General features: G+C 42.7%; 2 protein-coding genes across 2 annotated transcripts in view; both read left to right on the forward strand.

Moving 5' to 3' along the window:
• nfx1 (nuclear transcription factor, X-box binding 1) overlaps positions 1-11,413 on the forward strand; it is a 14,298-nt gene extending 2,885 nt beyond the window's left edge. The window contains exons 2-23 of the mRNA XM_023408382.2: positions 124-1,062; positions 1,594-1,755; positions 2,060-2,137; positions 2,325-2,430; positions 2,884-2,955; positions 3,091-3,230; positions 3,386-3,485; positions 3,604-3,821; positions 4,643-4,740; positions 5,233-5,263; positions 5,355-5,437; positions 6,038-6,146; positions 6,370-6,489; positions 6,570-6,649; positions 6,740-6,970; positions 7,522-7,595; positions 7,678-7,779; positions 8,087-8,224; positions 8,362-8,428; positions 10,339-10,484; positions 10,606-10,710; positions 10,937-11,413. Coding sequence (XP_023264150.1) covers positions 124-1,062; positions 1,594-1,755; positions 2,060-2,137; positions 2,325-2,430; positions 2,884-2,955; positions 3,091-3,230; positions 3,386-3,485; positions 3,604-3,821; positions 4,643-4,740; positions 5,233-5,263; positions 5,355-5,437; positions 6,038-6,146; positions 6,370-6,489; positions 6,570-6,649; positions 6,740-6,970; positions 7,522-7,595; positions 7,678-7,779; positions 8,087-8,224; positions 8,362-8,428; positions 10,339-10,484; positions 10,606-10,710; positions 10,937-11,012 — 3,275 coding nt within the window. The 3' untranslated portion in view covers positions 11,013-11,413. The remainder of the gene's footprint in view (positions 1-123; positions 1,063-1,593; positions 1,756-2,059; positions 2,138-2,324; positions 2,431-2,883; positions 2,956-3,090; positions 3,231-3,385; positions 3,486-3,603; positions 3,822-4,642; positions 4,741-5,232; positions 5,264-5,354; positions 5,438-6,037; positions 6,147-6,369; positions 6,490-6,569; positions 6,650-6,739; positions 6,971-7,521; positions 7,596-7,677; positions 7,780-8,086; positions 8,225-8,361; positions 8,429-10,338; positions 10,485-10,605; positions 10,711-10,936) is intronic.
• Positions 11,414-12,865: 1,452 nt separating this feature from the next.
• smarcd3b (SWI/SNF related BAF chromatin remodeling complex subunit D3b) overlaps positions 12,866-13,969 on the forward strand; it is a 40,235-nt gene continuing 39,131 nt past the window's right edge. The window contains exon 1 of the mRNA XM_023408378.2: positions 12,866-13,277. Within this exon, the coding sequence (XP_023264146.1) occupies positions 13,266-13,277 (12 nt within the window). The 5' untranslated portion in view covers positions 12,866-13,265. The remainder of the gene's footprint in view (positions 13,278-13,969) is intronic.

Genomic DNA, 13,969 nt, shown 5'->3' on the forward strand with positions numbered 1-13,969 from the left:
GAGTCTAGAGGTTTTACCGTTCCAAATGTTTACTACTGTATATTTACTGTTGCTGTATTTGGTTGTGATTGTTGCGCACACACAGATTCAGGCTTTTAAGACTGTCACTTTTTCTGTTTGCAGACCCACCTGACCTCAATCCAAATGGGGCGTCACATGAAAAACCACATCAGCACAAATCCAGAAGAGGTCGGCCCAGACACAACAATGACAGAAACCTGAGCAGTAATAGTTATGATCCTTCTCAACAATATGGACACTTTCATCAGAGCTCTAACCCACCATTTAGCCATAATAATTCAACTTATGCAGAACATCAACATCCTCCCTACCAAGGAGAGGATGGAGCCAGAAGGCGAGGAAGAGGGAGGAGAGAAGGGAATAGAAGTGTGAATGGGAGTTTTGGTGGCTCCAGCTCCTGGTGGCAAAGACCTGGAAGTGACAATGGCCCGTCCAGTGGCAGCAACAGGGGTGTGGGTGGCTACCACTCAGGTGCACATCCCATGGATGGACCTGATAGGGCAAACTGGCGAAGAGATGATGTAAGCAGAAATTTTGAACAAACCAGTGAAGACCAGGATGCCCGGGCGAAAAAACCCAGGAAGTTTAGCCAGGAGCATAGGAGAAGGGAACATAACAAGAAGGGCACCCACTTAAAGGAGAACAACACTTCAGTAGAGCATGAGAGGTCAGATGACATCAAAGGAGAAAACCACTCTTCAGAAAATAGAGAGAAAACACAGAGGAGCAGGGCAGGTCCAGACTCCCAACATGATGATCATCAGAGGAAACACCCTGAGGTGAAGCGACGGCAGGGACCAATCAAACCACCCAAACCACCCAAACCACCATCTCAAGAGGAGACAGGCTCAGAGAGGGGAGCCAGTGGCCAAGATCACTCCAAACACAGCAGATCATCTCAGGATCCACCCAGTAAAGCTGGGGGAGGTTCGGGACGAACACAACTCCAGGGCAGAGGGGGGAGACGAACACACCATCAAAACCCCAGACCTGCTCAGAGGACTTGGGACAAAATGCCAGAGAGCAAGGAGACACAGACAGGTTAGACTGAAAGTCCTTGTGAACTCTTGTGTAGAGACTAAAGAGTTGGTATTAATTGAAAAAATGACCAACTCCCTGCCTGTATTAGTACAGGATATCATGGTAAACCTACCAGCTGTTGTAATTTATTGTATGTACCCATCTACCTTATCACTTGAGCCTCAGGGCTCCTGATTCTGCCCTGAATATTCTCAATAAATCAGTGTTCAGTTAAACATAAATCACTGCTGACATATTTTCTATTCAGTTATGAGCTTGTTCCAGCTCTGTTTCCTCAAGTGAAACATGTAGCTTCATCCATTATAATAACAGAGATGGCTTGTGCATCATTCTATACACCACCCTGTAAGTTAGCGTAATATATTTGGTATCTTTGGAAACACAGAATAAGGGTCAATGGGCGTGAACAGGGTTTATCAGAACATGATCGTTCTCTGATTGAGCTGCCAAAAAGGGTCCTTTTAGGTTAATTGTGGGTTATTTGTCTGAAGCTCTGCTGTCTTCTGAACCGCTGATCTCTTCTCTCCACAGGGTGTCTAATTGAGCAGCTCTCCGAAGAGAAGTACGAGTGCATGGTGTGCTGTGATATCATCCGGCTCATGGCCCCCGTGTGGAGCTGCCAGAGCTGCTTCCACGTCTTCCACCTGAACTGCATCAAAAAGTGGGCTCGATCTCCAGCATCTCAGGCAGACGGTATTACCTTGTTTTTTTTAAACAACATCTGATCAGTTTATGCAGCACTGACCTAGACTGTGGTCATTGTGGACCTCTCTGGAGGGCTACAAAACAATGGGTCTGCATAGCATAATACTCTGTAATGCTATGTAGACAACATCGGGTACATGTGCCGTACAAAGGTGGCCATTGTGGCCCTGTTGACAAAACATTGCATCTGCATTTCTGCTGCTTCAACAGAGCATTGTGCTGCATAACACTACACTAAATGTTAAGTTTATATTAACATTATATTTATGTTTAAAATGATGCTGTTTTTCAGATTCAACTGAAGGTTGGCGTTGTCCAGCCTGCCAGCATGTTGTACTGAAAAACCCGACTTCCTACACCTGCTTCTGTGGTGAGTGACAGTTTCATCCATGCAATTAAATACATCTTAAAATAGAAAGCTGTCTGTCAGGTTAGAAAATGTAATCAAAATTTAATCATGAACTATTTGTTGTCTGTCCTGTAAGATTTTCTAAAAACCCATCAGCCACTGGGTGAAACAAGGACATCCTTCATTTTATTCCACATTTGATTGGCAGGTAAAGTGACAAACCCAGAGTGGCAGCGCACTGAGATTCCTCACAGCTGTGGTGACATGTGTGGAAAGAAAAGAAGCGGAGTGGATTGCAACCACCCCTGTAACATGTGAGCAAGATCACAAGAATATAGTGTTTAGACAATGTCTTGTCTTGTCTCTCTATTTTCAAGTAATGCGTGAGCTCTTAAAAGAGGACATGGCTTTTTTTTTTTTTTTTCAGAGGTCAATGGCCAAATAATAAAACACCACACAGTGTTGCCAGTTTAGTCACTTTGAAAGTTGTAAAGCTTCAGTTTTGAGGTGTGTGTGTGTGTGTCATCATTTGTGAACATCTCTGGGTTCATCTGCTGGTACCGTTTTAAAGATAAGCTGTATTTGAAAATGATTTTTTTTATCCTTAAGAATTTTGTACAAATTTGGCTTCACTTGTTTAATAGATCCACATGAATATATATATGTTTTTAAAAAGTCACTGTAACTTTAAATGTCATTAACCAAACACATAGGTTTACAGGAGAGAAGTATTTGTCTTAATCAATACTTTCCTTATTATTCTTCAGCTTGTGTCACCCTGGACCTTGTCCACAATGTCCTGCCTTTGTAACAAAATCCTGCACATGTGGGAAGACCAGGTACTTAACCTTTTTTCACTACCATATCTTTGACCTCTTGTGTTTTTAGCGAGGTTAACCCTAGAGTTTGATTCCTCAAACGTCTCCCTGTTACTTGGAGTTTTGTCACCTTAATATTGAACCATCTCTTTCTAGTCAACCAATGCGCTGCGGCCAGGCTACAGTGCTCCAGTGTGACAAAGTGTGTGGTGCTGTACTCAACTGTACTGAACATACCTGCACACAGGTGTGCCACAGTGGGGCATGTCAGCCTTGCCAGCTGCAGGTTCAGCAGGGTGAGTCTCACTTTGACAGTCACCTTGTGTAACATTGTGACTTATGAAATACATCCTGAAGTGGCCTTTCCCGTTGCAACTTTCAGTTTTTGTAAGAATAAATAACCGCAGTTCCGTCTTGGAAACAACTGATTACATGATTTGATTTTCTATAGTTTGCTACTGTGGAGTTACAACTCGTAAAGCTCTGTGTGGAACAGATAAAGAAGGATTTGACGGTTCGGGACATTTCTCCTGTCAGAAAACATGTGGAAAGTGAGTATGATGACACAGCACTAATGACGTCCTTCCTCCATTGATTCTAAAGCTCTTATTTCACATTGACGGTTCCACACATAGCTTGACACTGTATTTTGATACTTTTCCTGTGCAGGATGTTGGACTGTGAAGCCCACCGGTGTCAGCTGGTGTGCCACCGCGGTCCATGCCAGCCGTGCCCACGCTCCCCGACCCTGGTGAAGACTTGTCCCTGCGGTCAGACACGGCTGGCCAAACTCCTGGAACTGGGTTACTCAGAACGACTAAGCTGCTCTGATCCCATCCCTTCCTGTGGAAAGACGTGCAACAAACCCCTGGCCTGTGGATCCAGTGGTAAGACAAAGGGACAAGATGCGTCTCAAGTAGAGAAAGTTTTATTCAAAAGATGGACACACTAACAAAAGATCTGCAAACACGATATCAAAACCTATGACAGATCTTAAGAGTAAAACTGAAGGCAGCACACAGATGCAACGTGTTCTCTATTGAAAACAGTCCTGTGCAGTTATATGTGACTGTGGCTCAGGTGGCAGAGTGGGTTGGCGGTTCGATCCCCAGCTGCTCCTGTTCACATGCCAAGACACTGAACCCCAAGTTGCCTCTCTCGTAAGTTCCTTCAGATAAGAGCATCTGCTAAATGAGTCAATGTAAATATGGTGTTGATGGTTTGTTTGCTCACAGAAATCTATTGAGCATTTAAACTGGTAATGAAAGGCAGAGAATTCAAAGTGAAACCATCAAACCTCACAAGGTCCGGCTTTAAAGACTTGAGAAATGTAAAGATTTCATTCTTTTTCATCATGTCTTGTTGTACTGGAAGTTTTTATCTTGTTTATAACTGCATTTTTCCCAGCACACATTACACTGTCATGTGTTTTGCATTGACTCTGAATGTCTTTAGTTGTTTGAACATGTAATCCTATTTGTGTATTTTCTAAATGATTTTTCTAGAAACTGATCCAGTTCCTGAAGACATTTACCTTGTTTAGTCTCTTTATTTTCCGTTGGCCTTAGTTTTTAAATTCTGAAACAAAGAAACTGATTTTAACTCCCTCTCAGGGATCTTAAGTGTTCTGTGTGCAAACAGGATGTGCATTATCTTGAGCTTACAGTGTTCTCACAGTTTGTGAGTTAATGAACTTGTGTTGTTTCAGACACCATCCATCTGTGTGAGCATTTGTGCCATGAGGACAGCTGTGGGCCCTGCTCGCTGACCTCTACTATCAGATGCAGATGTGGCTCCAAGACCAAGGTGGGCAAGAACATCTGTTTGCTGTATGTCTGCTGTTTGTGTCACTGTCATTTGTTTTGTTTAGTGTGTGACTCCAAAGATTTGAAAGGCATCTTTTTTACAACAATCAACCGGCAGCTCCAAGCTGTGGAATATAGTCAGATTCCTCATTACTCTTCAGACTTCTACACATCTACACAACTGTGATACTGGAGGTTGTGTGGTGAGAAAAATACAGATTGGTCATGTATTCTGGGAATTTTTGAAATTAGGAAAGTATTGGGATGATGCATGGCTAGAACTGATGGTGATATTGGGCTAGGAATTACCCAAGAGGTGTGGCACTATACTTAGGTAATCTGATACAAGAAAATATACAACATGAAGACATATCTATTAGACGACCGATAACAAAGGCACCATCCAAACGTTCAATTTTTGTGTTTCTGTAATAATAATAATTTGAAAAGCAATAAAATTTAAGTTTTAATAAAGAAGTCTTTTGTTTTTCAGGAGGTCCCATGTGCAACTATCCAGAAAGAGGGTGAGATTTAAGCACATTCAGATTAATTTAAACAGTGTGCGAACCCATTCAGCCGACCTGACAAATTTTCCTTTCTGACTTTCTGTTCCAGATGAGCTCATCTTCACCTGCGAGAGGCGCTGCAACAAGAAACGCTCCTGTGGCCGACACAAGTGTGGCGAGCTGTGTTGTGTGGTGAGTGATTAGTTTGTTTAAAATCAAGCACACCTTGTGCAGTTCTGAATAAATTGATGAAAGTGATAAAAGCTAAGACCCCATCAGTGTTTTAATAGTGACAAACTCAGGTTTTTTTTTTTTGGTTTTTTTTTTTACTACTGAAAATGTGGGAAACAAACTATAAAGCTGTGTCCCAAAAACATGTGTGCTTTATTTCTACTAAAAGCAATGCAGTCTCGTTAATTTGACTTGAGTTGAACTAGTTTTGTCACTTTTAGTAGAAGTATGAGAGTTCCATTATTTTTATGTGAAAGTTTTATTGAGTACATTCTGGTTGTTGTAGGATTTTTGTCCTTTAGAGCCAGTCAGGAACACAACCGTCTTTTCCTGTTTTCTCTGTTCATAGGGCGAATTTTAAAAAACGAACTGCAACTTGTTTCATTTCATATAAGAGCCAGACTATAGCTTGCTCCAAATTTTCTTCTTTTTTTTTGTTATTCCTCTTCTCTTTGCACCATTTGTAGCCACCATCACAGTCTGTGCAAATCATTTTCGGTTATTAGGACGGCACCAAACCGTACGAGGTGTGGTCACTGGTTTCTGTCTGTGTCCATCCAGATTGTCGAGCACAAGTGCTCCCTGATCTGCGGCTACAAACTCAACTGTGGCCTCCACCGCTGCCAGGAGCCTTGTCACCGTGGAAACTGTGAACCCTGCTGGCAGTCCAGTGAGTCCCGCAGTCATTTTTATCCAATCCAACAGTATTTATAAGCCAAGTCTCAGAAGTACCACAGAGTTATTCTGTCATTCAAAAACAACTAATTTGAGGTTTTTACATCATCTTTTGTTTGGTTTTCTTTCCCCCTTTGTGGTTTTATGTTTGGGATTAATATGTCATGATGTAGCGACGCAGCTGACAACCAGTGTGCCATGATTCCCTCTGTTTGTAGGTTTTGATGAGCTGACGTGTCACTGTGGGCTCACTGTATTGTACCCACCCATCCCCTGTGGCACCAAGCCACCAGAGTGCAAAAGCCTGTGTACAAGACGACACGAGTGTGACCACCCAGGTACAATATAACAACTGTTCACACTGTTGTTATAAACTGAAAATAAGAGTGTTTTATTTTAACATTTGCCTCTCATTTAGTGTTTCACAACTGCCACAGCGAAGAGAAGTGTCCACCCTGCACGTACCTCACTCAGAAGTGGTGCATGGGGAAGCACGAGGTAACTTCCCCTGAGCTGACAACGTTTAATCACTTGTTTTCTGTTTCTTATCCCTGGGAGTAAAGCGACACTGTCTTCTTTGACCCGCAGCAACGCAGCAACATCCCATGTCATCTGCAAGACATTTCTTGCGGCCTGGCATGCAACAAATCACTGCCATGTGAAATGCACCGCTGCAGACGGATTTGCCACCGGGGCGATTGCTTGGCAGAAGGCAGCTGCCAGCAGCCCTGCATCCTGCCGCGTCCAGACTGTGGCCACCCGTGCTCTGTCCCCTGTCATAAAGGCAGCAGCTGCCCACGCACCACCTGCACTGCCAAGGTACAAAACACTACCACAGAGAACAGCTGGACTTCCAGTGGGTTACAAAGTTTGTGCAGATGGTCTTTGTTATGTCGAGGGCTGGCGTTGAGGCATATTTTCCCACCATCAAACGTTTCTCCTCAGTATAATAAGTTATTACCCTGGTGAAAACGTTTTTTAGTGAATAAATCCAGTTTTATGAATGTGTCACATCTCCTTAATGATTTGAAGGTTATGTTCAACAGCACAGCTGCGGATTCACTCTGTTCCTTTTTAGCTATATGTAGGCTAGTAGCAGCTGATGACAACTGCTGTAATAGTATGAAACTGCCATAAACAGTTAAGTTGGATGAAATAAAAACATGTCAGTGGCAGTCCTCCAAATTCAAGAGCTCAACAAACAATGAGACCTTTCACAGCTGCTGCAGCTCCTCACATGAGCAGTGTCAAACTTTCAAAAAAGCAACGTGTGTGTGTCTGCTTAGAAAAACCATTAGCATCAGACTGAAGCCAAATCCCTCATGTTTTTGGCACATGTAGGATAGTCAAATTGTTCCTAATTTTCACAGGTAGCTCTACAGTGCGATTGTGGTCGACGGAAGGAAATGGTCGTCTGCACGGAAGCAGCCAGCTCATATCAGAGGTCAGTTCAACTGTTTCTGTATTTAGCTGTTTGAACTTTGAATATGAAGTGGTTGCAACATATTTTACTCTCTGTACTGCAGGTATGCAGCCATCGCCATGGCCAGTAAACTGTCTGACATGCAGCTTGGCGACTCCATGGACATTGGCCCGTTCCTCACTAAGAAGGAGCTGAAACAAACCAGGTAGAGTAATGTTATGTGAAAGATTTATAGAGACAAATGATCCAAGCAACAACCCATTAAAGGCCATCCATAGAAATGGATTTCCTGTTCACCATGACCAAATACCTATTATTTCTGCATTAATATTTAAATCAATTGATCAGAGGTTTGCAGTTAATGGGTTACATCAGCTTCAAGCTTGACTCAATCAGGACGATCTGTTTTTATAAGAGATTTTATTTTAGTTCAAACAAATAATGTGTGAACAGCAGCCATCCTAATGTTTTGATGCAGACCCTGAGTGTATGTTTCTTCAAATGTTTCTCAGGCTTGAATGTGACCAAGAGTGCGCTACTCTGGAGAGGAACAGGCGCTTGGCTGAGGCGTTACAGATAGACTCGTCCTCTGACCCCTTCAACATCCGCTCCACCTCCGTATACAGCGACAGCCTGAAAGAGGACGCCAGGTCTGTCTTTGACACTTCCATGATCGTAGAAAACTGGTTGTCATCATTGGCTTTTATTTTCTGTGCCGTTTTGTCCTCAGCGAAGAAAATGCAGATGAAACTCTCCTTAGCTTTCTTTTCCTTCTTCTTTCTTTCAGAAAAGATCTGAAGTTTGTCACAGAGGTAGAAGAGGAGATCAAGAATCTTGTTGAGCTTGTCAATAAGGTGAGATGTTACAGTGAATCCTGTACGACCTGTGATGTGATGCTCCCTCTGGTGGCTGCGTTGAGAGCCCATGAATAAGACAAAACATAATTCAAACTGAACTTCTAACACAACAGGATTTACAGCGAGAGTGCAGTAAACTCTTCATGAGCACTAAATGACATAGAAGATTTTCAAGCACAATTTGCTGAAAGATGCCGAAGCCTACTCTGCCCATCTGAGGCATCATTTGCTTTAATATATTACTTCCTTTCTTACTACGGACATTAATACATGAATCTAAACCCGCAGCTTACCTCAGTGTCATATTATTTTCTGACCCAGTTGTTTTATATTCAGCTATTTTTGAGCTCGGTCAATTCTCCAGTGGACCTCCGACATGGAACCGGCTGTGGTTGCCTGTAGATTTCTGACAGTACAGTGAAACCTCTTTAGTAACTGTTTCTAAGCCAGGCTAAATTAGTAGGTACCTCGTGGGGCAGCTAGAAAAATAGTCTTCGTGTTCTTTTTCCAGCTTTGTTCGATGCATTGAGGCAATCAGGAGTGAGGTCACCATGGTCACTGTTGCTTTGGCTTCTTTGACGAGTATAAAAGATTGTTTATCACCACCTGAATCTCTGTTTGGAATGTTGTATCATGGGTGCAAGGCTTTACTGCCTTGGATTCTGCTTATGAAAGGTTTTTATCTTATTTTCTCACGTATTGAATTTGCTGCAGACCGTGCTGCCTTTACTGATTTCATTTTCTTCTTGTGTGGGTTTACATTCCCAAAAATGAGGTTATTAAATCAACTCCGTCGAAATTTTGCTGTAGTACTTTCTAACTGGTTTCTGGCGAAGAAGGTGGACCGGTTTTATGCCAGCTGTTTTCCAACTTTTTCCTTTGTTAACATACTACTATGAAAAGTCGGGTCAAACATGCTCAGTGACCCTGTCTTCAGAAATTAGGCCACACTTACACTACACACCCAAAAACACTCTGCAAGCATCCACACTTGTGGAAAGGCTTTCCACAAGATTTTGGAACATGGCTGCAAGGATTTGCTCCAATTCAACCACAAGAATATTAGTGAGGTTGGACGCTGATGTTGGGCGATGAGACCCAGCACGCAGTCTGCGCTCCGCTTCATCCTGAAGGTGTTGGATGGGGTTCAGGTCAGGACTCTGTGGAGGGCCGGTCGGGTTCTTCAACAGCAAACTGGGGGGAAAAAGCATTTATTTATGGACCTGGATTTGTGCACGGGGAGATTTCGTGTTGACACAGAAAAGAGGGCTTTCTCCAAACTGTTGCCGCAAAGTTGGAAGCACACTGTAGTCTACAATGTCCCTGTGTGTTGTTGCATTAAGATTTTTCCCTTGTTGGCGTTGAGGGTTTCAGCCTAAACCAGACCTGAATGCACAAACGTGTGCACGGGGATATAGGCAAAGTTGAAGGGGAAAAAAAACATCAACGAAACATGCTTTCTGACTTGTGAACCCTCATTTCTACCTGTTGTCACAGGTTGTGTGTCTATAACCATATATTCATTCATTTGAATACTTTTTTTAGAGGTTTAAGAAAAGGAAATTATGATTTAATTCACAAGAACAGCAGCAGCTGGAAGGAACTCTGATACAATAAATCAGTTTTAGCATTTTCTCTTTCATATCCTATTAATCATCTTGTAAAACCATCAGATTTGCTGTGTACACTGGCCAATGATGACATCTGTTGCTTTGCTAGGTGAATTTCTGGCAGTTCAACTCACCATGAAAGCTGTCGTTTTCCATTAGAACTGCATACATGTCGACAAAATTAACACTATTTCCGCAAGTAAATGTCTGTGGAGAGCAGAGGGATGCAGGTGAGTGAACCTTGGAAATGCTTCTGAGTATGAATCCCTACTTGACATGCGTTACTAATGTCTGCAGGGAAAACTGGCAAAGAGAAGCCACTGTTTCCCGCCCATGAACAGAGAACATCGGAAGATCATCCACGAGCTGGCCGAGGTCTACGGCGTGGAGAGCGTGAGCTACGACAGCGAGCCCAAACGCAACGTGGTCATCACAGCTCACAAGTAACAGCTTTTACCAAATACAGGAATATCTATGCTGAGGCAGAAATTAAAAAACAACCAAAAAAAAAAGTGTTGACTGTGGATTTGAGGATGTGCCTGTGTATCTCCTGATAACATCCAGGGGGAAGTCGGCCTGTCCAAACTCAACCCTGACATCACTGATAGAGAGAGAGACAGCTGCAAGAGCCCCGCCTCCCATCGCTCATATCAAACAGCACAGTAGCAAGTGAGTCTTCCTCTGAGGTTAATTTGGTAACCAGAATAGTGTCCTTAAGAATCACACTGAACTCTTGCCAACTCAATCATTCAAAGTTTCTCTGGATAAAGAGTAATTAATAACTCGTATGCCGCTGTCTGTCCTTGCATCTTGATTCTTTTATTTCTGTCTTGTCTTGTGTTTTTCAAATTTTCCTGCCCTCTTTTGACTCATTTCCTTCTCGATTCTCCGCTAGGGTTGCCAGTGGGAGCACCTGGTCGAAGATGGTTAAAGAAGAGCCTGTGATAGATTATTTTGATGTCCAGGACTAATATGATGCCAGACATAAAAGAGGAAACCTTGCTCTGCCTTGCAGGATCTACTCAGAAGCATCACTGACCATCTGCCAAAAAAGTCTCAATAACCTTTTCTCATTTGTGCTCATCAATGTTCAATAAGAATTTCCCTGGCTTCATAATCAAATAAAATTATCTTGGAGAATAGGAAAACCCCACACTTGGTAAATCTGGGGAGGAGGAATCGAAGTGGTGCTGAGTGAAGTCTTCCTCGTGAATTTAGATATTGAAGTTGATTTTAAACTTGCTCAGATTCTGAAGATGGAATGTTTCTGAAAAGCTCCTGAGTGTTTTCTTTGCCTCCCCCGTCTGCAGCCGCTCCCTCATTGAAGCTGGTTTAATAAAAAGTGAATTCTTCCTCCATTTAAAGGACACAATTGTTGATATCCATTTAATGCATCGGCTTCAAAATCCAATCACTCCTCCATAAAAATAGATCATATCTCAACAGTAGGTGCTTCTTCCAATTGAGCGCTTTTTTCTTTTTGAGACTCTCCAACAATATGCCAAGTAATTTTTTAGCCATGGGGTATCTTGTGTTTTTCCTGCTGGTGTTGAGCCAAGGCTTCAGTAGTAAACCTCTGATGATGGAGTTTGTGGGTAGGTAGGAGTGGGCTGCACTGCGGAAAGAAAGCTTTGTTTGAAACACAGCTATGACCCAGATGTGCTGCTGCATTTTCTGAAAACTCTTCCTTAGTCAAACAAGGAATTTTGAGGTCAGGCTCGGCAGATAGAGATTCATGTCTTGCTCGAGGACACTTGAACAGGGAGGACATTGGTCAGCTTGACACTCCTGACAGATTTTCTCGAACTGATGATCCCTTTCAGTAAGGTTAGAGTTTAGATGCCAGCTCAGGCTTGAGTCACAGCACAAAAACAGCATATTTTATTCACATGCGACTCAGATTTTCCTCTTATATTTTTCTTTTTATTAAGGCAGCCACAACAGTCTTCTACATGGCAAAATATTTCAAGAGACTTCATACAATGGCGACGAGTAGAGCCTGTTCCATTTCACTTTTATGCATCACTCATGAAAATTGTGAACTGGATTAACTTTGCAGATACAGACATATAGCGCTGCAACGATAGATTGATAAATTGATAAACTGATCAACAAAAAATGAATCTGCAACTTTGATAACTGATTAATTGTTTTAGTAATTCTTAAAGCCAAAATACAAATATGCGGTTTAGGATTTAAGTTTTCTTTGTCATATATGAAACATAAACTGAACATTTTTGCAAAATAGTAGAGTACCTTGGGCTTTGGGAAATTTTGATAGGCCTTTTTACACTGTTCTGACCTTTCATAGATAACACAATTGATGATCCAGAAACTAATTGGCAGACTAATCATAAATGGAAAATAGCTGTTAGTTGAAGTCCTTAGATCTTTAAAAACAAAAAAGATATCAAGCTAGGAAATAAAAGCAAACTTAAGGCTGAGTGAACAACAAACTGTATACACTAATATTATAGAATTATAAATGCTTAGTAAGTTGTTAACAAAGGGGGTTTTGAAGCAACCGTTTTCCAGAAGGTAAGTGGTCATATGGTCCAACCAGCCAACGGAATTTTATACAATCTGGCAACCATAAATAGGCCTTATTAATGGCTTATAACTTCTCTACAAAGCATCAATAAATTATTAATTCAAAGATTTACAGTTACAACTCTAAAAGCCCTTATAAAGAGTGCCTTATTAAAAAGCGGTTCACTTCTTTTGGTTAGGGGGCTGATGGTAAACAGGTTTTATTCAATGCACCGTTGTGGCACAATGTCCTAAAAAAAGAAAAAAGCTCTGCTCATATTTTTACAACCATTGCTGGAGGCAGATTAGCGTGTTGTCAACATTTCAAATCTTCCATCGGACAGTAGCCCCCAAAATCCGCTCATGAGGATAATTTGATGACACTCCCTGCCTCTGGTAATTTTTCATTATATCGACTCTCCAGCAGAGACCGCGCCTGCGCTCCTGCTCCCTTCCGAACAAGGCTTCACCAATCCTGGCTCTGGCTCCATCCCCGGCTCGGCGTCCCACAGGCCAGCGCTAATAAGTCGCCTAGCTGTCCAGTAATGGGGAAGTGATAGGGAGACGCTGCTGTCTGAAAAAGCCGTGAGGAAGTTGAGGAGTGAAAGGAAGCTCCGCGCCGCGCCGGACCGGACAGCTCCAGAGAGACACATCCTACAGTTGCTGTTGTTGAGTAGCCTAAAAAGCGCATAGTGATGGAGAGAAAGGTATGGATGCTTATGCTACCTTGTGATACATTAGCACATTTGTTTTATTCCACACCACTTTGCCTCGCTGAGTCTGCGCCGCTCAGGATCCGCATCCACCATTAAAACTATTCTTTATATATTTTCTTCATGCTGTAGGCGCTTTGCCAGCCGGATTAGTGCGCGCCGGAGTTTTTTTTTTTTTTTTTTTTCTCATGTAGCTGAAATTTATTGTGCATCTTAAAAAAAAAAAAAAAAAAAAAAAAAAATAGAAAGCTGCTAGGATTCATTTCCACCTCGTGTTGTATTTTGGCTTATTCCGTTATTCCGAGGGGCACAGCGGCATGGTGCACAATGTATTAGAGGGTATTGAGCAGGGAGTGGGGTTGTGGTTGAGAATATTTAAGGGGACTGTAGGCTACAGTAGCTCTCTCTCTCCCTCTCTCTCTCCCCCTCTCTCTCTCTCAGCCTGTCTGCATCATCACACAGCACACTGTATAGTTGCAGCACCTCACCCCGCCACCTCCACCTCCCACCCCTCCCCGTTTTCCAGCCGACGCAGACACCAGCGCGGCTTGTTAACCTTGACTGGTGTGGGAAACAGACACTTGAGGAGCGGCGGAGGGGATACGCGGTGAAGCCCTGACGAGTGCGGACCATCCCCTTGCTTCGTCTTTACGCATGCCTTTAATTCATTTCTCCTCACCCCCCCC

The sequence above is a fragment of the Seriola lalandi genome, unplaced genomic scaffold (assembly GCF_002814215.2).
Source record: "Seriola lalandi dorsalis isolate HSWRI2012SDOR001 ecotype SW California unplaced genomic scaffold, Sedor1 jcf7180002054360, whole genome shotgun sequence".
Taxonomy (NCBI): Eukaryota; Metazoa; Chordata; class Actinopteri; order Carangiformes; family Carangidae; genus Seriola; species Seriola lalandi.